The sequence below is a fragment of the Diabrotica virgifera genome, chromosome 5 (genome assembly GCF_917563875.1).
Source record: "Diabrotica virgifera virgifera chromosome 5, PGI_DIABVI_V3a".
Lineage (NCBI taxonomy): Eukaryota > Metazoa > Arthropoda > Insecta > Coleoptera > Chrysomelidae > Diabrotica > Diabrotica virgifera.
Window position 1 is genome coordinate 92526974 of NC_065447.1, and position 23395 is coordinate 92550368.

General features: G+C 32.7%; 1 protein-coding gene across 1 annotated transcript in view; it reads left to right on the forward strand.

Moving 5' to 3' along the window:
• LOC114339971 (uncharacterized) overlaps window positions 1-23395 on the forward strand; it is a 1137809-nt gene that overhangs the window by 1094207 nt on the left and 20207 nt on the right. Inside the window, exon 16 of the mRNA XM_050651968.1 lies at window positions 5709-6049. Coding sequence (XP_050507925.1) covers window positions 5709-6049 — 341 coding nt within the window. The remainder of the gene's footprint in view (window positions 1-5708; window positions 6050-23395) is intronic.

Sequence of the window (23395 nt, forward strand, 5' to 3'; positions counted from 1 at the left end):
ACCTTTGTCGGAAAAATGGTTGTAAAAATAAGGGATACACGAACCCAGCATAATTTAAAAGTATAGTTTATCAATAAAAATTAAATTTTTTGTCTGACTTTGGATTTGCCCCAATATTTTTGTCGGACACTTAGATTTTTTGATTTGGAATATAACTACTTATAACCTGATACATGTGCTGAAATTTTTTTTTAATTCGAGAAAAAAATACAGAACGATGTTTGTCGTTGTTCAAGGAGTATGTACACAAATTATCAGATCACAATTTTTCTAAAATTTTCCCTCTTGTCGGAAAATTTTTTAAGAAAATTTTGGGTTCCGATCTACGTCATACCCTTTTAAATGCTTTACTTAGCGTGTGTACCAATTTTCAGCTAAATCGATTCAAAAGTAACCGAGAAACACTGTTTTAAATTTTTTTTTTGATAATACCTCCTCGTTGATAGCCTAAAAGAATTAAGTTTTCTGTTCGTTTGCCCCAACATTTTTGTCAGACAATTACATTTTTTGTTTAAGAATATAATTACTTGTAACCTACTACTTTTGTCGGAAAAATGGTTGTAAAGATAAGGGATGCACGAACCCAGCATAATTTGAAAGTATACTTTACTAATAAAAATTAAATTTTGTGTCCGACTGTCGAGTTGCCCCAATATTTTTGTCCGACACTTTGATTTTTTTATTAAGAATATAATTACTTATAACCTACTAATGTTGTCGGAAAAATGGTTTTAAAGGTAAGGGTTGCACGAACCCAGTATTGTTTAAAAGACAGTTTATTAATAAAAATTAAATTTTTTGTCCGACTTTGGATTTGACCCAATATTTTTGTCGGACACTTAGATTTTTTGATTTAGAATATAACTACTTATAACACGATACTTGTGTCGGAAATTTTTTTTAATTGGAAAAAAAAACTACAGAACGATGTTTGTCGTTGTTCAAGGAGTATGTACGCAAATATCAGATCACAATTTTTCTAAAATTTTCCCTTTTGTCCGAAATTTTTTTGGAAAAATTTTGGGTACAGCTCTACGTCATACCCTTTTAAATGTTTTACTTAGTGTGTGTACCAATATTCAGCTAAATCGATTCAAAAATAACCGAGAAAAACTGTTTTAAAATATTTTTGGATAATACCTCCTCGTCCATAGCCTAAAAGAATTAAGTTTCCTGTTCGTTTGCCCCAACATTTTTGTCAGACAATTACATTTTTTGTTTAAGAGTATAATTACTTGTATCCTACTACTTTTGTCGGAAAAATGGTTGTAAAGATAAGGGATGCACGAACCCAGAATAATTTAAAAGTATAGTTTATTAATAAAAATTAAATTTTTTGTCCGACTTTGGATGTGCCCCACTATTTATGACGGGCACTTAGATTTTTTGATTTGGAATATAACTACTTATAACCTGATAGGTACATGTGCTGAAAATTTTTTTTTTAATTCGAGAAAAAATACAGAACGATGTTTGTCGTTGTTCAAGGAGTATATACACAAATTATCAAATCACAATTTTTCTAAAATTTTCCCTCTTGTCGGAAAATTTTTTAAGAAAATTTTGGGTTCCGATCTACGTCATACCCTTTTAAATGCTTTACTTAGTGTGTGCACCAATTTTCAGCTAAATCGATTCAAAGTAACCGAGAAACACTGTTTTAAATTTTTTTTTGATAATACCTCCTCGTCGATAGCCTAAAAGAATTAAGTTTTCTGTTCGTTTGCCCCAACATTTTTGTCAGACAATTACATTTTTTGTTTAAGAATATAATTACTTGTAACCTACTACTTTTGTCGGAAAAATGGTTGTAAAGATAAGGGATGCACGAACCCAGCATAATTTGAAAGTATACTTTACTAATAAAAATTATATTTTTTGTCCGACTGTCGAGTTGCCCCAATATTTTTGTCCGACACTTTGATTTTTTGATTAAGAATATAATTACTTATAACCTACTAATGTTGTCGGAAAAATGGTTGTAAATAAAAAAATTTCAGGAAATTGACATCTTCGGCGCGTCCGACTGCGCATATGCCCCGTGAAAATTGTCCGACAAGGTTACCACATTATTGTAAAAATGTTTTATGGTAGATACCGTTAAAATTATCCATGTGGTAATAAATTTATTATTTTCATAAATTTGACATATTTAGCGTGTCCGACGCGTCATATGCCCCAATATTTTTGTCCGACAAAATTGTTTTCGTTGTTTATATGATAAAATCCATTGATTAAAATAGAATGACCAATGTGGTAATAAATTTTTTTCTTGCATAAAGTTGACAACTTCGTCACCGCTTGACAGACAAACGCCCCACTACCATAATGCGCCAAGCTCAAAATTTGTCCGACTCCACCCAAATAACAAGTACAAAAAGTTTCAACGGTGTGGTCATAAATAATAATTGTATATGCGGGCCCAAGGCCTATAATATACTCGGTACAGGGTACACAATGAGAGCGATTTAGAGAGGTAAATTTCCGATGTGTTGGTGGAATATTTTCCTAGCATCACCCAATGCGCGATGGTATGGTTATACCTAGGTTAACAGTTTACTTGAATCGTTATCGACACTCACTTCATCTTTCCTCTTTAGAGGGCGCTAAAAGCAGACTCTGGTATAATACTTAAATTAGAATTTAAAAATTCTGGTATACAAAAGGATACTCTCACTTCTGTAACGTAAGCAGTCGCGCCGTGAGAAAAAATCTCACATTTTGTCCTTTTCTGTGATAACTTAATGAAAAATTTTTTTAATATTGCTTTCCACTCGTAAGTGCCTCGAGGAAGATCGTAGTAATGCGTAGGAATTTTTTTATTTTTTTTTATTTTTTAATTTTTTTGTGTAATTTATGGCTTTGGTAAGAACTAGTTAACTTCAAAATCGTTAGAAATAGATGTTTTTAACATAGCACGTAAATAAAAATATTATAAAATAGGAATTTGATTTAAATTCGTAAAGTAAATAAAAATATTAAAAAACAGAAATTTGATTTAAATTCCTATTTAATTGTGAGATTTTTTCTCTACGTGCGACTACTTACGTTACAGAAGTGAGCGCGACTGCTCCCTGTTTAAATATCTACCAACCAGTTGGTGCATTTTGATTCAATTCAGTATTCTTACAAAGTCTCTTTGATAACTTGTAAACGTAGAAATACGTGTCAGAGGCTAGCAAGAGACACGAATCGAATAAAAACGTAACCGTGTATTTTTATTCTGTTTCACACTATACTCGGTACAGAGTACAAAATGATAGCCGTTTAGACGGGTAAATTGCAGATGCGTTGGTGTAATATTTTGCTAGCATCGCCCGATGCGCGATGGCATGGTTATACCTGGTTCAACAGTTTACTGAATCGTTATCGACACTCACTTCATATTTCCCCGTTAGAGGTCGCTAAAAGCATAGTCCGGTATAATATTTGACACTAGAAAGTCGGGCTTAGCTTACCTACCTAGAAAGCCGGAAGGGATCATTTTGGCCCCACGTTCTTTAATCAATTAAAACTCAGTTTAAAGAAATTAAATCTACTCTAGACGATAGAATCTGATTCTATTTTTTACTTTCATTGTTTAACACATTCGCTGCCTATCAAACACCATACAGTTGGCAGTTTTTGATATTTGCCACACATTGCCTTGTTATAGCCGCGGCAATGATTGGAAGTATGATTTCCTTTACACAATATTTTCAACTTATATTTTTGTCGTTTTTGGATAGTAACAGTGATAGTTGTTGGTAGACCTGATGATGCTAGGCGTAGTTCTAGATTTCGGGAGGCAAGGTATGGGGCCCATAATTCTTCACACAGCCGAAGAATAAACTTACAAAGACTGAGTCTAATTCCACTTATTTCTTTATAAATAATCCATGCATTTATTGCTTCCAAGTCAAGAGTATTATAAAACACGTACATAGGCCATCGCCTTGAAGTTACTTTTGTAGTATAAAGACGCGTCATTTGGTCCTCTACACCCACAATAATTGTATCTTTGTGTTTACTTGTGTTCACCAACAATTTTATCTTTATTACGCACATGATCAGTACCAGTATAAGGATAATCACTTACAATAAACAAACATAAATATAATTTTACCCATCCGAGAGGAATTTGAAAGAAAGGCTCGTCGAATTTCCCAGAAAACTATAATAACTTACACAAGGCCAATTTGGCCCCTTTAGACTTCTATGGTAGATTTGTTGGTTGTAGAAAAACCACTTAATAAATTTAGTAAACAATTTGTGCTAAATAATAGGTCTGGATCCCGCGTATGAAAAAAAAGTTGATTAATAGCAAGCTGGAAATTTGTTAATAGCTTAAGGGTGTCTCGTCGGACAAACTTTGATATATGGGAACACTGGAACAGGGGCAGTTTTAATTGTGAAACAGGTTAAAAATTTGGAACGGTCAGACCACGAAAACGGCACATTTGTTTTGTCCGACAGAACAGACTTAAACTCTCCGAACAGAGCTAAAACTCTCATGCAAAAATCAGACTGCTATTTATCACCAAATGGGCGTTTTAATGAGTGGAACATGTAGAATATATTAAATGACAGGAATTATGACAGGTGATAAATAGCAATCTGATTTTTGCATGAGAGTTTAATCTCTGATCGGAGAGCTTAAGTCTGTTCTGTCGGACAAAATAAATGTGCCGTTTTCGTGATCTGACCGTTCCAAATTTTTAACCTGTTCCACAATTAAAACTGCCCCTGTTCCAGTGTTCCCATATATCAAAGTTTGTCCGACGAGACACCCTTAAGCTATTAACAAATTTCCAGTTTGCTATTAATCAACTTTTATTTCATACGCGGGATCCAGACCTATTATTTAGCACAAAAAAGTATTGTTTACTAAATTTATTAAGTGGTTTTTCTACAACCAACAAATCTACCATAGAAGTCTAAAGGGGCCAAATTGGTCCTGTGTAAGTTATTATAGTTTTCTGGGAAATTCGACGAGCCTTTCTTTCAAATTCCTCTCGGATGGGTAAAATTATATTTATGTTTGTTTATTGTAAGTGATTACCCTTATACTGGTACTGATCATGTGCGTAATAAAGATAAAATTGTTGGTGAACACAAGTAAACACAAAGATACAATTATTGTGGGTGTAGAGGACCAAATGACGCGTCTTTATACTACAAAAGTAACTTCAAGACGATGGCGATGGCAAATATCAGACTGCTATTTATCACCTGTCATAATTCCTGTCATTTGACATATTCTACGTATTGCACTCATTATAATTCCCATTTGGGGATATCCATTTCCTATATATCAAAGTTTATCCGACTAGACACCCTTAAGCTATTAACAAATTTTCAGCTTGCTATTAATCAACTTTTTTTTCATACGCGGAATCCAGACCTATAAGTCTTTGTATCGAAATATTAAAAGTCATAAAATATGAAATTATTATTACGTCAACTAAAAAAACTACAATAATTTCAAATCGCAACAGGGGCCAAATTGGCCCCTCCGACTTTCTAGTGTTTTAAACATATTTACCAACCAGTCGGTGCGTTTTGACTCAGTCTTCTTACAAAGCCTCTTTGATAACAGGTAAAACTAGAAACACGTGTCAGAGGATGATAAGATCCTCGAATTGAATCAAAACAAAAAATTGTTTATTTTTATTTTATTTAGTTAGTAATTATATAAAAATAATTATTATTTTTTAAACCTTTTACAGATTGGCAACGTCAAAAACACTCGGTATGTAACCGTAACATCGACTTTCGAAAAGAGCTTAGAGCGCACCGTCGACCCTACACCAAAACCGACCGAGCCCCTTACAGAGAACATCCTGGCGACATCGAGCAATTACGCCAAAGATAACAATTTCTTGGATTCCAGCATTGCTACATTGCCGCCTCTCTACCTCGCCTCGGATATGGAAACGCCACCTCTCGAAACGCTCACGGAAACCTTCAGCACGACACAGACCATGTTAAAAACTCACATTTTGCCTGTCGTACGCCACGGAAATGACACCAGCAGCTCGACTTTAGTGCAGACCTATCTGGTAACGAGGTGAGTGTTAATGATAAGTGTTACTCTCTAATTGGAAAGCGTATTTAATCGCTGGAACGATTTCTTGTCTCAATTTGCCTGTCACGAGATGGATTTACACGAATGGAAAAGGTCGTTGATACTTTAGGGGAGTTTAATTTAATTTAATTAGATTATTAAATTGAAGACGTTTTTAGTTAAAAATAAATTTGTAATTACGTAAACTTATTAAATACGTTCGAATGGTGTAACGTTTTATGACATTGGAGGGTACTTTATACAGGGTGGAAGGCACTTATGGAATAAAATTATTTCTGTCCTTGTTTTAAAGAATTTTAAAAAACGCTAAGACTCGTCCATTTTTAAATATAAATATACGCTTTTAAACCTAAATTTGATTGTACAGGGTGATTCACGTAAGTCTAGCATAGTCCATAAGCTTTATTTTTAATGGAACATCCTATATATTTTTATATTTTTAAAAGCTACTTAACAACCCGATTTCATCGAACTACATCATATTATGGTATACTATGAATAATACAGGGTGAAATTTTGAAATTATAGTGTGTGGAAACCACTTATGGAATAAAATTGTTTGTGTCCTTATTTTAGAAAATTATAAAAAACGCTAAGATATGTCAACTTTTAAATTCAAATATGCACTGTTTAAACAAAAATTTAAATATACAGAGTGACTCACGCAAGTCTGGCATAGTCCATGATCTTTAATTTTAATGAAACATCGTGTATATTTTTATATTTTTAGAATCTGCTAAACTAGACCAGTAAGGATCTGTGAAAAAACGTCTATTTTTGGATGTGAGAGGTGGCATTCGGATTTTTGCAGATAAAGTTAGGTGACACCTTCAGTAATAATAATTGACTTATGCTCCTTCTCAAATATGCCCGGAACATTAATAAAAAAATTAAAATATTTAAAAATTTCGAAAAACGTCGATTTTTTCTGCTTTCTTTGCTTATAACTTTAAAACGGTTCGTTTTGGAACAAAGTCGTAGAGAAATAAAATAAAGATAATTGAATTTTGTATGATATACGACTAGTCAAAAATGTCTTAACGTATTACCTTTTCTGCAATTAAATACAAAATAAGGGGGCAAAATACGCCTGTTGTTATTCAATGTTTTTAACCACTTTGGTGGCACTTAGAACCTTAGTAATTCGCTTAGGAAATTCTTTGTAACATACTTAGACCGTGTACCAAATATCATTAAAATCAATCTAATAGGTAGATTTTGCATAATAAATTTGCAATCTAAATGTTTTTAAAAAAGTTAAAATTTTAAAAAATCTTTCTGAACAAAAATGCAATGCAAATAATGAAAACCGGTATAATTTGACTTAAACTTTCAAATGCTCTCAGCAGAATTGCTATTTTTTTTTAGTCAAATTTATTCGCGTTCAAAAATTGCAATTTTTCGATTTTTTGAAAGTTCCACTGCGTTTATCTCGAAAACTATGCATCCTACGAAAAAACTTGTAAGAACATTTTTTGCTTAGAATTACCCAAGAAATACAAAAAAAATATATTATAATTTTGCGAAAAATCGATGTTATGTAATTCCTCAACTTCTTTGTTTATAACAAGCTTATCGACATCCGGATCAACTGTTATCCAAAAAAATCGTGTTCTACGGGTCAAAAAATACATAAAAATCTTGGGTAAGTCCATCTAAATAAAGGAGCCCGTAGCACATCCTCCTGGCCACAGCACTAATTTGTTTATAGGCCAAAAAATTGTTTATAACTTTAAAACATTGCTGAGGCTGCTTAAATAATCCGATTTCAATTCTGTAAAGTGTATTAGATAGGTGGAGTGGTTCTTTATATGTAAAAAAATTGACAAATTTTTGTATGTTCTAGTTTTTGTTGTGCAAGATTTTAAAAAATTTTAATTTTTTAAAAAAAATTAGATTGCAAAATTATTATTCAAAATCTAGTAAGCCAATTTTAATGAAATTTTATGTACGGTTTTAGAACATTACAAAAATTTCCTAAGCGAATTAGGAAGGTTCCAAGTGTAACCTAAGTGATGGAAAATCATTGAATAAAGACAGACTTGTTTTGCCCCTTATTTTATATTTATTGCTATTCTGCAGCAAGGGTGATAAATTAAGACATTTTTCATTATCTTTGTTCGACTTATATACGACTTTGTTCCAAAACCAATCGTTTTAAAGTTATAAGCAAAAAAAGTAGAAAAAAAGACGAAATTTTTTGAAATTTTTAAATATTTTATTTTCTTTAATAATATTCCGGGCATATTTGCGAAGGAGCATAAATTAATTATTATTAACGAAGTTATCACCTAACTTTATCCGCAAAAATCTGAATGCCACCTCTCACATCCACATAAAAACAGATCCTTACTGGTCTAAACAAAGTCAGATCAAAAAAGTATATTATGTAGGACCTATTATGAATAATACAACGTGAAATTTTAAATTTATGTATAATTTTCGTCAAGATATTAAAAACCTACATAAAAGTTTGAAATTAATAATTTAGCATACTTTAACCTTCGGAGTACGGAGATTATTTGACTTACTTAGATTACGAAGATGGGTCAAGCGTGACCCATTCTCATTTTATTTATAAGGATGTTTTAAATAGTCAGTATTAATAAACAGTATCTTTAATTCAACAAAAAACAAACAAACATAACAATTATAATCCTAAATTATTGTATTTAAATTTTTTAAGATGGTTTCCCATGGGTATATACTAGTTCGCTCCGGCGGCCAGATTTTAATACCTTACAGAAAACGGGCATAGGTAAATTCGCTCCGGCCATATATTTGAATACGTATACCCGTAAACAGAGACGGCTGCGATTTACGTGTACCTACAAACATATTAAAAATATTTTTCGAAATCCGAAGACCGGGTCAGGAGTGACCCGGCATTATAGATGTTACGTAGAGGAAAAACTGTAATTTGCATGTTCACGAATTATATACGAAAAAATAGATTGAAACAAATAAGGAGAACTTACGATCAATCGGATTTGTAAAAAAATTATTTCATAAAATATTAAGAAATAAGTAAATTTCGGGTCACGCTTGACCCAGTCTTCGTACTCCGAAGGTTAAATATTGGTAATATTTATAAATTAGCTAAATAAAGTCATACACTTTCTAAACTAAAAGTATAAATATATTGGGTTTTGTATTTGAGGTCTTGACGAAATTTATAATTAATTTAAAATTTTCACCTTATATTATTCATAATGGACCCTGCATGATACACTTTTTTGAGATGAGGTTGTAAAGTAGCTTCTAAAAAAATAAAAATATAGAGGGTGATCTGTTAAAACTAAATATCATGGACTATGCTGTACTTGCGCGAAGCACCATGTATATTTAAATTTAGGTTTGTAAACCGCAATTTTAAATTTAAAAGTAGACGTGTCCCAGCATTTTTTATAATTTTCTAAAATAAGGACACAAGCAATTTTATTCCGTAAGTGGTGTCCATACTTTAAAATTTCAAAATTTCACCCTGTATTATTCATAATACATCCTACATGATATAGTTCGTTGAAATCAGGTGGTCAAGCAGCTTTTAAAAATATAAAAATATACAGGGTGCTCAATTAAAAATAAAGCTCTGGACTCTGCTGGACTTGCATGAATCACCCTGTAAATTTAAATTTATGTTTAGAAAGTGCACATTTTTATTTTAAAGTCGACGGGTCTCAGCATTTTTTATGATTTTTTTAAACAAGGGCAGAAATAATTGTATTCCATTAGTGCCTTCCACACTGTATATTTATTTGATACTTATTTATCTGTTTTTTTCGTAATTCTATTCTTGGAATGGGACTTCTTGACGCAATTCGGTATGTTTTATATTCCCAAGAAGACTTTATGTAAAACCTAAAATCTTAGAACTATATCAGCTCATACGATTATGTATATTAACGTTCAACTGAAACTTATGGAAAAATTCGGAATCATTAGGCCTAAAAGTGCATTATTATCATCCAGCCTTCTGAAACCAAAGTTGAACATAGACCTCCCCTAATTTCTTTCAGTTCTGTCGATTGGGCTTCGTGGAACCAAATCCCAGCAACCCTTTTGACGTCGTCTGTTCATCGTGTAGGTGGTCTACCTCTACGTCTTCTCTCTGTTCGTGGTCTCCACACTGTATCTCGCGTTCTTTATTCTCGCTACATGGCCCGCACCTGGCGGATCATGAAACGCACCTGGCGGATCATAAGGGCCTTCACATTTTACTCTCTTTCAACTTGTCTTGAGTGAAATGTCTTTCAATCTTTCCTATGAGCCTCTCTTGGCTAACTCTTGTCTCTTCCGACCCCGAATGGCGATTAGGTTTCCGAAGGTAGACGGGTCACTATATTTCCTGCTACTACACCCTCTACTAACCGAACGATTACCGGTATAAGTAATCTCCCATTTGTTGGTCAACAGCTACGGGTGGAAGAACCGACATTTGGTAGGGCACTTCATTGCCCTGGAGCTGGGAAATTGACTCCGAAGACGGATGAGCTAAATTAGCCAACGGCATTGAGATGTGGAAAGCCACGGGATGACTACCACATTAAAGATCCATAAGGATATCCCCAGGACACCACAATGGCTGAAAACCCAAAACAAACGGCCCTCAGTCCCGGGCAACCCTTAAATGGGGAGAGGGTGCTAAGAATCCCCCGGTCAGCCAATAATGTCCCAAAAGTGAAAAAGATCGGTACGTGGAACATTCGAAGCATGTATCAAGCAGGCAAGGCAGCAAATATTATTCAAGAAATGACTCGCCTAAACATAGATATTTTAGGATGCAGTGAAGTTCGATGGCCAAATTCTGGCATACAAATTATAGGTGAACACCATATCTATTATTCGGGAAATGACACAACAAGAAACAGAAATGGCGTAGCGATGATAGTAAAAAGGGAAATAGCCAAAGCAGTAATAGGATTTACGCCCATATCAGATAGAGTTATACTATTGAAGATTAATTCAAGTCCCTCTAATATAAATATCATTCAGGTCTACGCACCGAAATCCGAATCAACCGAAGAAGAAATAGAAAATTTCTACCAGACTCTAGAAAACTCTCTACAGCTGACAAAAAAACATGAGATAACTATCATCATGGGCGATTTCAACGCCAAAATAGGACAAGGTACAGTCGAGAATGTTGTGGGGTCATATGGTCTTGGCACAAGAAACGAAAGAGGAGAAAGACTGATACAATTCTGCCAAGAGACGGATATGGTTGTAATGAACACATTCTTTAAATTACATCCAAGAAGGCTTTATACATGGAAAGCACCCGGTGATACCCCAGGGAAAATCACAAGAAACCAAATTGATTTTATTAACATAAGCAAAAGGTTTAGAAATTCTGTCACCTCAACAAAAACATATCCAGGCGCCGATATCTTCTCAGATCATAGTCTGTTAGTTGCAAATATCAACATACGACTCAAAATAATTCAAAAGAAAGTAAGACCCAAGATAGATATAAAACTACTGAAGGAAAATAGCATCCAGGAAAAAGTAAAACCAGAGATTAATAAGAATTTTGCGAAAATAGTTGAAGACCCTCCTAGTGGCGTAGAAGAACAATGGAACGAAATGAAGACATCTATCAACACACTTTCGCATGAATATCTTAAATCAAAAAGAGAAAAGAAGCAAGAATGGATGACAGATAAAATATTGCAGATGATGGAAGAGCGAAGGAAATTAAAAGGTAGAAATGACAATGAATACAAAAAGTTGCATAAGAGTATACTAAGAGAAATAAAAGGGGCAAAAGAAGCATGATTGAAAATTGAACAGAAAATTGGCTTACTTCGGCCACATTATGCGTAATGAAAAATACCGACTGCTGCAGTTGATTCTACAAGGTAAGATTGAGGGCAGGAGAGGCCCTGGACGTAGACGTATATCCTGGCTGGCCAATCTTAGGAAGTGGACTGGTCTAACGTCAACTGATCTATTTCGAGCTGCCGTAAATAGAATAAGATGGGTCAATGTGGTCGCCAACATCTCCAGAAGATAGGCACTTTTAGAAGAAGACATGGCCCGCCCAATTCCACTTTAGCCATTCTATTCGCTCTATGACATATGTGACGCCTGTCCTTCTGATTTCCTTCCTTTCTAAACCTGTCTCTGTGAGACAGTGCAAGTAGTGAACGTTCTTTTCTTCTGTGGGCGCTCTAAGCGCTCTAAGTTTGATTACTGTGGCCTACCCCTAAGGCTAATTTTGCGCATACCCCTTAAAGGTACAATTCTCATTGGTACGCTTATAAAAACTACGAAAAATTGTCATTGATATGCCTGTAAATCCATACGGAGTAGATATTGTGAAAGGTACAGGCACCCGAGAAGCAATACTCGATCAGGTTATGAAGTACGTCAGCCATGATGTTTTTCTTCTTCCTGGACCTTTCTTTTCAAATTATTTTCCTTGCAGTACGGTTTAGGAAGGGTATATCTGGATTTATCTTGGATAATCTATCCGAAGTATTGTTAGTCTGGGCTGATTATCGGAGAATAGGGTATTTTTGGGAAAAGTTATTTACCAGCAATTTTATTGCTGGAGTCGATGCTTATGATTATATATATTAATAATATAGGTATGCAAAGTCCGCAGATAGTGTGCTACTTTTTTTATTAACAAAATGGCGCCCCCAAATCGTGTTTTTTTCAATTTTTGCTCCATAACTCCGAACATTTTAACTCTACACCAAAAACACCCTAATAAAAATTCACCGAAATTAAATTCTGCATATAGACATGTTTTTCCCGATCTGCTCCTACGAAAATTTTCCTCGGAAAATGCGGGTTTTCCCAACAAAATCTTTAAATTTCAAATAAAGTTTTAGATAGGAAATTATCTACCAATAGTTAAATAACTCGGTGACATAAAAGTTTTATTGGCTTAGATTATAGTTTCAGAAGCCGGTGAAAATTAAACGAATATTTTAGCAACAATTCAATTGTTAATTAATAATTTACGGTCGCAATAATAACCAAAATAATTATGATACACTGTTAAAACTTTGAAATCTTATAAATATAAGATGCTTATTTAATATTTTGTCAACAAAATATAAATTTTTAATTTTTTTGAATAATCTTTAAATGTTTAAAAAAAAATAGTTATCAACAAATTAACATTTCTCAGAAAGTTTTTATTATACTCTAATTTTAAAAAATAGGTAAAACGCGTATTTCAAAGATCTTGAAAATGAATGCTTTAAAACTTTTTTGCAACCATTTTCAAAAAAGTTATGAAATAGCAAAATAAACATACGATTACTATGTTGTTTATAATTTTTTTTAATTCTTTCAAAGCGTAAAAGTGAGTTTAAAGTACAAGCTAATTACTTACAAAAAATATCGATTATTAGTTTAATGGTTACATTTTAATTTAAGATTATAAATATATTTTTTTGTAATTTACACGCGCGAAAGCAGACTAATACAGTACCGTAGCTAATAACATTTTCACTTGAAGCGACAACCGCCCGCGACGTACGGTAGTTAATAAATAAAATTAAGCTTCGGCTCTGTATCAAGCCTGTTTTCGCGCTAAAAATTACAAAAAAAAACATTTTTAATCTTTGATTAATATATAACCATTGAACTAATGTTTGATACTTTTTGAGAGTAATTAGTTTGTACCATAAACCAATTTTTAAGCTTTGAAACAATTAAAACAAATTATAAAAAACGGAGTAATCGTATGTTTATTTTGCTGTTTCATAACTTTTTTGCAAATGGTTGGAAAAAAATATTAAAACATTCGTTTTTAAGACCTTTGAAATACGCATTTTAATCATTTTTTTAAATTATAATATAATAAACAATTTCTGAGAAATGTTAATTTGTTTATAACTATTTTTGTTAAACATTTAAAGATTATGCAAAAAAATGAAAAATTTATATTTTGTCGACAAAATATTAAATAGGCATCACATCTTTATAATCTTTCTAAGTTTAATCAATGTTTCATGATTATTTTAGTTGTTATTGCGACTGTAAATTGTTAATTAACAATTGAATTGTTGCTAACATATTTGTTTAATTTTCACCGGGTTCTGCAGTTATAATGTATACCAAGAAAGCTTTTATTTCACCAAGTTATTTAATTATTGATACATAATTACTTGCCCAAAAAATTTGTTTGGAAATTCGAGATTTTGTTGGGAAAACCCACATTTTACGAGGAAAATTTTCGTCGGAGCAAATCGGGAAAAACATGGCTCTATGTAGAATTAAATTGGGGTGAATTTTTATTTTAGTGTTTTTGGCGTAAAGTTAAAATCTTCGGAGTTATAGACCAATAATTGAAAACAACACGATTTGGGGGCGCCATTTTGTTAATAAAAAAAGTAGCACACTATCTGCGGACTTTGCATAGCTATATTATTAATATATAGGATCATAATATTCGATTGCAGTAATAAAATTGCTGGTAAAGAACCTTTCTTTGTACTTTACTAATTAGACCAGCGTATTATAACTATTTTTTTTTCAAAATTTAAAGATTATGCAAAAAAACGAAAAATTTATATTTTGTCGATAAAATATTAAATAAGCATCTCATCTTTATACTCTTTATAAGTTTGATCAATGTATCATGATTATTTTGGTTATTATTGGGATCGTAAATTGTTAATTAACAATTGAATTGTTGCTAAAATGTTCGTTTAATTTTCATCGGCTTCTGGAATTACAATCTATACCAAGAAAGCTTTGGTCTCACTAAGTTATTTAATTATTGATTAATAATTACTTACCTAAAACTATATTTGAAAATTAGAGATTTTGTTGGGAAAACCCGCATTTTTCGAGGAAAATTTTCGTCGGAGCAAATCGGGAAAAACTTATCTCTATGCAGAATTTAATTGCGGTGAATTTTTATTTGGGTGTTTTTGGTGTAAAGTTAAAGTCGTTGGAGTTATAGAGCAAAAATTGAAAAAAACACGATTTTCGGGCGCCATTTTGTTTATAAAAAAAGTAGCACATTATCTGCGGACTTTGCATACCTATATTATTAATATATAGGATCTTATAATTCGATTCCAGCAATAAAATTGCTGGTAAATAACTTTTCCATGAATTTTGCTAATTAGCCCAGAGTATGTAACTTTCGAGGTGTCAGTATCTCTCGTTTCTTTTTCATTTTTCTGACGACTTCCTCATTTATCACTTGGTCTGTATCTGTCAGTATGTTCCAAGTATTGTCCCACGCAGGATACGTTTAGTTTTACATGCGCCAGATCCGTGTTGAGATAGAATATACACACTGAGTTCTGATTGTAACAGGTTGACATAATGATTAAATCTTCTTTCATGATTGACTTTATATATGCCAATGTCTTTCCTTTTAGAGCAATACTAAGATCGCAACCGTAAACAAACATTTAAGTTCCCGCTGAACGCCCAATATTATATGGTCTCTCGTATAAATGTTAAATAGAAACAGGGTCAGAAGGTTTCCTAGGGGTAGACTATTTTTCTAAGTTTGCCATCTGCTCATATTTTCATTTAGCACAACTTTGAGATGTATATTATAGCAATGACCTAATGATCTCTACTATATTGTAGTCCAGAACAATGTTATCAATCTTATTTAACAGGGTTCTTTTTATTGAATTTAAGTCGCCATGAAGTCAACCGAGGCTACTTCAAAATTAAAAAAAAAACACGTCAATTGGACGTGGAAGGGGGACGAATTTTCATGCAAAATTCATGCCCTCAAATGTAATCTCCTACTGCCCCGCATCGACCCCCACTTTTTTTAAATAGCAAGTGTGGTCGAGTGGAACATTATTTGAAAGGTAGTTCTTTTCTCTAAACGACGCTGTATTCTTTTGAAGTTATACTCGCGATATGAAGGTGAATTTTTATATGTTAAAACCTACGATCCGGGCGCACGCGCATGATAACTTTGTTCTGATTGGATGTTCAAATGACATATCAAAAATTATCCAATATGGCAGCTGTAGCGCAGCTGTGGTTTGGACGGTTGACGGTTTGGTGATGTATGGTTGTTGCGTTTTAAAATTTGTGGGAAGAGAAACAACAAACAAAGGTTAGTTAATAGTTATACTGCCTTTTTAAATAGTTTTCATATTCTGTTTTTGAAGTTATACTTCAAAATGTTTTAATTTATGTATGTATCAGTCCAGAAAAGGTGCGGAAAGAATATATTAGTGTTTTTAAATATATGTTTCTACAAACGTGTTAAAAATGCAATTTTTAGGACTCCGTAGGAGCGTTAAAAATGCTACTTTAAGGCACTAGTGCTTTAAAATTTTTAAGGCACTGCAGTTAAAAGTGAATTGTCAAATTGTGAAACGTCAAAATATTTATATTTCATTTATTAACATTAATATTAATAATACAACTTGCGCAATTTGAAAAAGGTGGTTTAAAAGGTTTTTTATTATAATTTTATGTCTTTGGATTTGTCTTCCTTGGGCGTAAAATAATAAAACATCTACTTTTATATTTCACTTGTCACCGTGATGTATAATTATTTATATCTGAAAGGTAAGTAGCATGCGGCTTGATGGTCTTGTTGGTAGAGCATTGGACCAGAGATCAAAAATCGCGAGATTGTGGGTTCAAATCCCGGACAATTCATACTTTTTTCTTTTTTTTTTAATATTTGGCATTGTTTTGGTTAATTTTTGGTAATTATTGTTAATTTTTTGTATTGTAACTGTTAAGTAGGTATATTTATTTCGTTGAAATTATATTATAATAGAAGCATAACTTCTTACGTGCGTACAAAGTACACACACATTCTTCTTTTTTTAATTTACTTAATAAGTTTGAAGATAATATTGGATTTAACAAATTTATTATAAATTAGTTAAGTCCAAAATTATCTTTGAGGTTATTCCGCAAATTAAAGAAAAAATAGAGGGTCCTGTAGAGAAAACAAATACCTTTCAAATGATGTGCCACTCGACTACACTTGCTATTTAAAAAAAAACTGGGGGGTTATTGCGGGACAGCGAAAGGGGGACGAATTTTTAGGCAAAATTCGTCCCTCCCTCAATATAAATTGGCATGTTTTTTTTGTTTAATTCTGAAAAAACTCTTGGAGTTAGTGGGGTGGGGGTCAAATTTTCGTTGGAACATTCTGTATATGTACTCTGTTAGGTTTACTATTTGGCCTGGGATTGCCGGACCTAAAGCCTGTTTGATATTAACAGTTGTTAAATATGTCAAGACTTATTGTCTCGCTTTCTTGATTTATTTTAATTTTCGGTGCTTTATGTCGGTGATTTGATTTATTATTCAGCAGCAGTTGGTGTGTTTTACTTAGTGTTTCACTATATCGTTTTTCTCTTGAGGTGCTCAGTATCTGCTACACTTGCTCACCTACCTCCGACCCAATTTCGCTAAATGGATCTTTGCCCTGTTCTTTGATGTATTTTGTCATTATGTCTTTTGCTTCGTCACCTACAACTATAGTTTGCTTATTTGGTCTATCGTGTTTCAATATCTCTTTCTTTAAAACATTGAAAGATAATAGTTGATACTAACTGTGCAGGCTTTGAGCTGCAATAAAAGAGCGAACTGAATTTCGGATGAAATTATTTACAAATTTTTCCGTTTTGATTAATTTTTTCTCATGGGGGTTCTTAGCGCTTCATGGTCTGCAAAGGAGTCTCGCTAACTGAAGGCCATTCTGTTTGTCTTTGTCATGACTGATTGTTCTAACGGCATAGTTCTAAAGTTTCCCATTTCTTTTTGCACCGCTGTAAAACCGCCAGTGCAGTTACGGAGGTACTTAACATTATATGCGTTTCTTGCGCGCTTCAAAACTTCTTCTTCTTTGAGTGCCTCCCCAATCGGAGATTGGATATCATTAGGGCGATTCTAATTTCATTTACTGCTGTTTTGAACAATTCGTTAGTGGTACAGTCAAACCACTCTCTCAAATTTCTCATCCAGGACATTCTTCTACGGCCTGGATTTCTTCGTCCTTGGATTTTTCCTTGCATTATATTTTGTAGGAATGTGTACTTTTGTCCCCTCATCAGGTGGCCTAAGTATTCAAGTTTTCTCTTTTTTATATTCAGTAGAACTTCTGGCTCGTTATTTATTCTGCGTATTACTTCTTCATTTGTAATTTTATCCACCCAACTTATTCTTAGCTTCAAAACTATTCAGATCATTCAGATCAGTGTTTGATAATGTTGCTGTTGATTTTCATTGCTAAATTTGGTCCGCCTCGATTATTTTATTTCCGAAGCACCATCTCTATCTGAGAAGCATTCCCATATCATACATACAAGTTTAATGTTGTTCTGAAGCTATTTTCTTGTGGCATTTTTACAATTTTAACTATTTAATGGGAAATAAGCCACAATATTATTAAAAAAATGATTTTTATTGATTTGGGCGTCGAAACGTTAATAAAAATCATTTTTTTAATAATATTGTGGCTTATTTCCCATTAAATAGTTAAAAAATACAAGTTTAAATGTCCAATAAAATTCATAAAAATTTCGTCATAATGAAGTGAAAACTAGGCCGGATAACTTCATGGTATTGAATGTATAGTTAACTTATACTAAACATTTTAAATGTTAAAACATTTTAGTTCGCATTTTCATTAGGTATTTAGTTTCAATTAATTATTTTTATCTCAGAAGAAATATTCCACCTTACGACATTAAAGCTGGATTTATAGTTTGACGGACTGTAGGCGTAGACGCACTGGAAACGTTAATAAAAGGACTTTAAATATTATGTCAATTTATAAATCGACGGAGTGGAATTTTTTTCGCGCATGTGTATAAACAGTGGCTTTGTGTAAGTCTAGCTAAGCTAGAGTTCAATTGGGTCGAACCCAATTCCTCAACTGTTATCAAGAGGTCTAACTTCACGCGGAACTTTGATACGAAATTTATAAAAAAAAAATATGAATTAAAAAAAATATGAAGACTAAGTTTTTCAACCTAATAAAAATATTTATATTTGTAAAATAAAATATTTTTAAAAGATTTTTAATTGAAAATCTTGTTAGTCCATTTCCCTGGTGACACCTCCAAGGTTTCTACAATATGCAAGCCAAATGCGTGCTGCAGTGAAGACAAAAGGGAAGTAATTCTACACTATGCAATTCACAACCCCCGTCTGCAGCTTGGTAAAGTTCCAACGGAAAATGGACCGAGTTACTCTATAGGAGTAATACTAATATAAAAATAAAAATGTATACCATTTTTATTCAGTTGCAATGGGAAGCCAAAACCGTCTTAATTTTTACTTAGATTAGAAGAGAGTGCAGCCAGCACTCTTATCGACGATTTCACCTGTTGTTAGAGGCTCTTCAGAGAATGCATAGGCTGCTTTCTCTAATCCTTGTAAAAATTTTTCGACATATTAGTCTCCCACTGCAACTGACGTGAAGGTAGCAGGTGCGTAGCGGCATCTGCTAAATGAAAGACTAAGTTTTTCAACCTAATAAAAATATTCATATTTGTAAAATAAAATATTTTTAAAAGATTTTTAATTGAAAAACTTATTAGTCCATTTCCCTGGTGAAACCTCCAAGGCTTCTACAATATGCAAGTTAAATGGATGCTGCAGTTAAGACAAAAGGGAAGGAATTCTACACTATGCAATTCACAACCCCCGTCTGCAGCTTGGTAAAGTTCCAACGGAAAATGGACCGATTTACTCTATAGGAGTAATACTAATATAAAAATAAAAATGTATACCATTTTTATTCAGTTGCAATGCGAAGCCAAAACCGTCTTAAGTTTTACTTAGATTAGAGAGGGCAGCCAGCACTCTTATCGACGATTTCACCTCTTGTTAGAGGCTCTTCAGAGAATGCATAGGCTGCTTTCTCTAATCCTTTTAAAAATTTTTCGACATTTTAGTCTCCCACTGCAACTGACGTGAAAGTAGTAGGTGCGTAGCGGCATCTGCTAAATGAAAGACTAAGTTTTTCAACCTAATAAAAATATTTATATTTGTAAAATAAAATATTTTTAAAAGATTTTTAATTGAAAATCTTGTTAGTCCATTTCCCTGGTGACACCTCCAAGGTTTCTACAATATGCAAGCCAAATGCGTGCTGCAGTGAAGACAAAAGGGAAGTAATTCTACACTATGCAATTCACAACCCCCGTCTGCAGCTTGGTAAAGTTCCAACGGAAAATGGACCGAGTTACTCTATAGGAGTAATACTAATATAAAAATAAATATGTATACCATTTTTATTCAGTTGCAATGCGAAGCCAAAATTGTCTTAATTTTTACTTAGATTAGAGAGTGCAGCCAGAACTCTTATCGACGATTTCACCTCTTGTTAGAGGCTCTTCAGAGAATGCACAGGCTGCTTTCTCTAATCCTTGTAAAAATTTTTCGACATATTAATCTCCCACTGCAACCGACGTGAAGGTAGTAGGTGCGTAGCGGCATCTGCTAAATGAAAGACTAAGTTTTTCAACCTAATAAAAATATTTATATTTGTAAAATAAAATATTTTTAAAAGATTTTTAATTGAAAAACTTATTAGTCCATTTCCCTGGTGACATCTCAAAGGCTTCTACAATATGCAGGCCAAATGGATGCTGCAGTGAAGACAAAATGGAAGGAATAAAAAAAAGAATGTGTGTGTACTTTGTACGCACGTAAGAAGTTATACTTCTACTACATATTATGTGATTTTTAAGACAATACCAAAAATTTAAAAAATAAAAGAATAAAACGCACACAAACATATTGAAAAATGCCACAAAGAAAAAATGATTTCTGAACGATAATAATTGTTGGCAAAAATTTTAAATACGCATTTTCTGAAAAAAAAAAATTATATAACAAATATACTTACAATCGTAACATGCATAAAAAATAAAAAAATAAAACTTGCATCGGGAATTGAACCCGTGATTTTCGTGGCGCTTTGATTCGTAATTGAAGCGTAGACTAACTCGTCCAATCCCACATTATTTATCAAGTGGAAAAATACGGTAACTGAACGTTTTACTATTTGACAGTTGTTTTGAAAATTAAATTATGTAGTTTAAATTTTGTGGAAGAAAATATAAAAATATAACAAAACAGTAAGAAAACAATATATTAGATGAAGATTGGTAGAACTTTTGTTGGTAATCAAATTAAGTATATAAATCAAAGCCTTACATACCTACTAGATAAATAAATCTACGCCAAAAAATCATAATTTAAAAATAAAAATCGAACCTAATTTGGGATTTCTCTCTAAAATCCGCATTCTTGAGAAAATAAATGTATGTATTTCAACCTAATCCAAATGTATAATTACAATATGATTATAATAAAAACCACTTACCAAATTAGAATGAGTTTTCCTTGTCCAAAATAGTCCAAAAGTCCAAAAATATAGGTATATGAAAACTATTTAAAAAGGCAGTATAACTATTAACTAAATTTTGTTTGTTGTTTCTTTTCACACAAATTTTAAAACGCAACAACCATAAATAATCTAACTACAGCTGTGCCACAGCCGCCATATTGAATAATTTTTGACATGTCATTTGAACATCCAATCAGAACAAAGTTATAATGCGCATGCGCCCGGTCGCTAGGTTTTACCATATAAAAATTCATCCTCTATCGCCGGTAAAGAAGTATAACTTCAAAAATATGTATTGAAATCCAGATCCCGTAATTATTTAAATATCATAAAGTGAGTACAAAGACATACATACATAATTTTTTTTTTTTTTTTTTTGTAATTCCACCTTCATTAATTTACCGTGCGCTTCTCGTAGACTCTTTACCGGTAAGGTAGATTCGTTGATGAGTTGCGTTGTACCGAGTTTAATTCAACATAACTTGTTAATTTTACGAACAATAAGCAAACTATGTATGTTTATTTATACTATCATTTATTATAATATTTATCCATTTTGCGTGTTCCAATGGATTATGAAATACACGATGGAATGCTCCTTGGTGCTGTGGGATTTCCAACTATTTTGTTTCATAGCTTGGTCTTTAAAATGTTTATTGGATTTATCGTAGTACACGTACGGATGACCCGGAATGAGGCTAATTAACAACTCATATTTAACTGAAATATTGAAATTGCACTATGATATCTTTATATTAAATTATTATTAACTGAATGGCCGACTGGTATATTATTTGGCAAATAACGACATGATTTCGAAGTCAGTTAAGTATGATATAATGCCCTGCGGCGTTATTTTAAACAATAACGCCCTAGGGAATTAAATCTAAATAACTACTTAAATACTGCCAAGTCGACAAATAACAACCTAAGTAAAACTATGGTTACCACAATTACGTTACTACTATTGCTGGTAAATGTACTTATTTGAAAACTATATAATTAATTCAAAATTTATTCAAATTTTTTGCATATAAATAATAACTTAGTCGGACATTAAACTTTGAAGGCACCACGGGTATTATACATTATAACGCTTTCGGTCAACGTATATCCCTCGGGCCAAAGGATTTCTGTGTATACACCATTGACCTCAAGCGTTATTATCCTTATAATAGGCTTGGTACTTTAATAACTATAGCATCCATTGTAACAAATAATTAACAAAATTCGAATATGTTAATAAACAGCTTTACAAAAGGGAAGGCGCGAAGGTGGAATTCTTCCTTTTATTTGGCCAGAAGCAAGAAACGCACTGTAAAAGATGAAACTTGGCCAACTCTTCCGTTCCAGTCCGTATCTCTTACGTTCCGTCATGCGTTTACGTTCATTTATTAACAAGAGTATTGTACCCTCGGAGATCGCTGGGAAAATTTACACCCAAAATAACAAAATTCAGTTTGGCAACACTGTGTGAATGTTGATAGTAACATATCCGTTTTAAGATAAACAGAACTGTAATTTAGTCCAGACAAATTAATATATTTTTTTGCCAACAAAAATGAGATTTTTCAACAAAATAATGTTTCAAATATGAATGGCAAAATCATTTTTAATTGGGTTCTGTTAATGAGCCTGCTTTTTTTGTCGTTAAAGTAGAAAAAACTTTAAATTTCACTCATTAAATCATTACTGTCCACTTATCGTCTTAATTGTTTTAACTGTACTAATACCCGTCGACTAATTCTGAATGATTAATGGGTTGTTATAACATTTTATCTGTAGCGGCTTCTGGAATCTCTTAAAAATATCGAATCTTATTGATAAAATGCGCATATCCCACCGATCTTCGCTTCGATCATACACAAAATAATGTGTGTTGATCTTCTTCCAGTGCGTCTACCTTGCGTCTACGTCTACAGTCCGTCAAACTATAAATCCAGCTTAAGCTAAAAATTGTTCTAGATTTAATAACGGTCCACCATACGATCTAT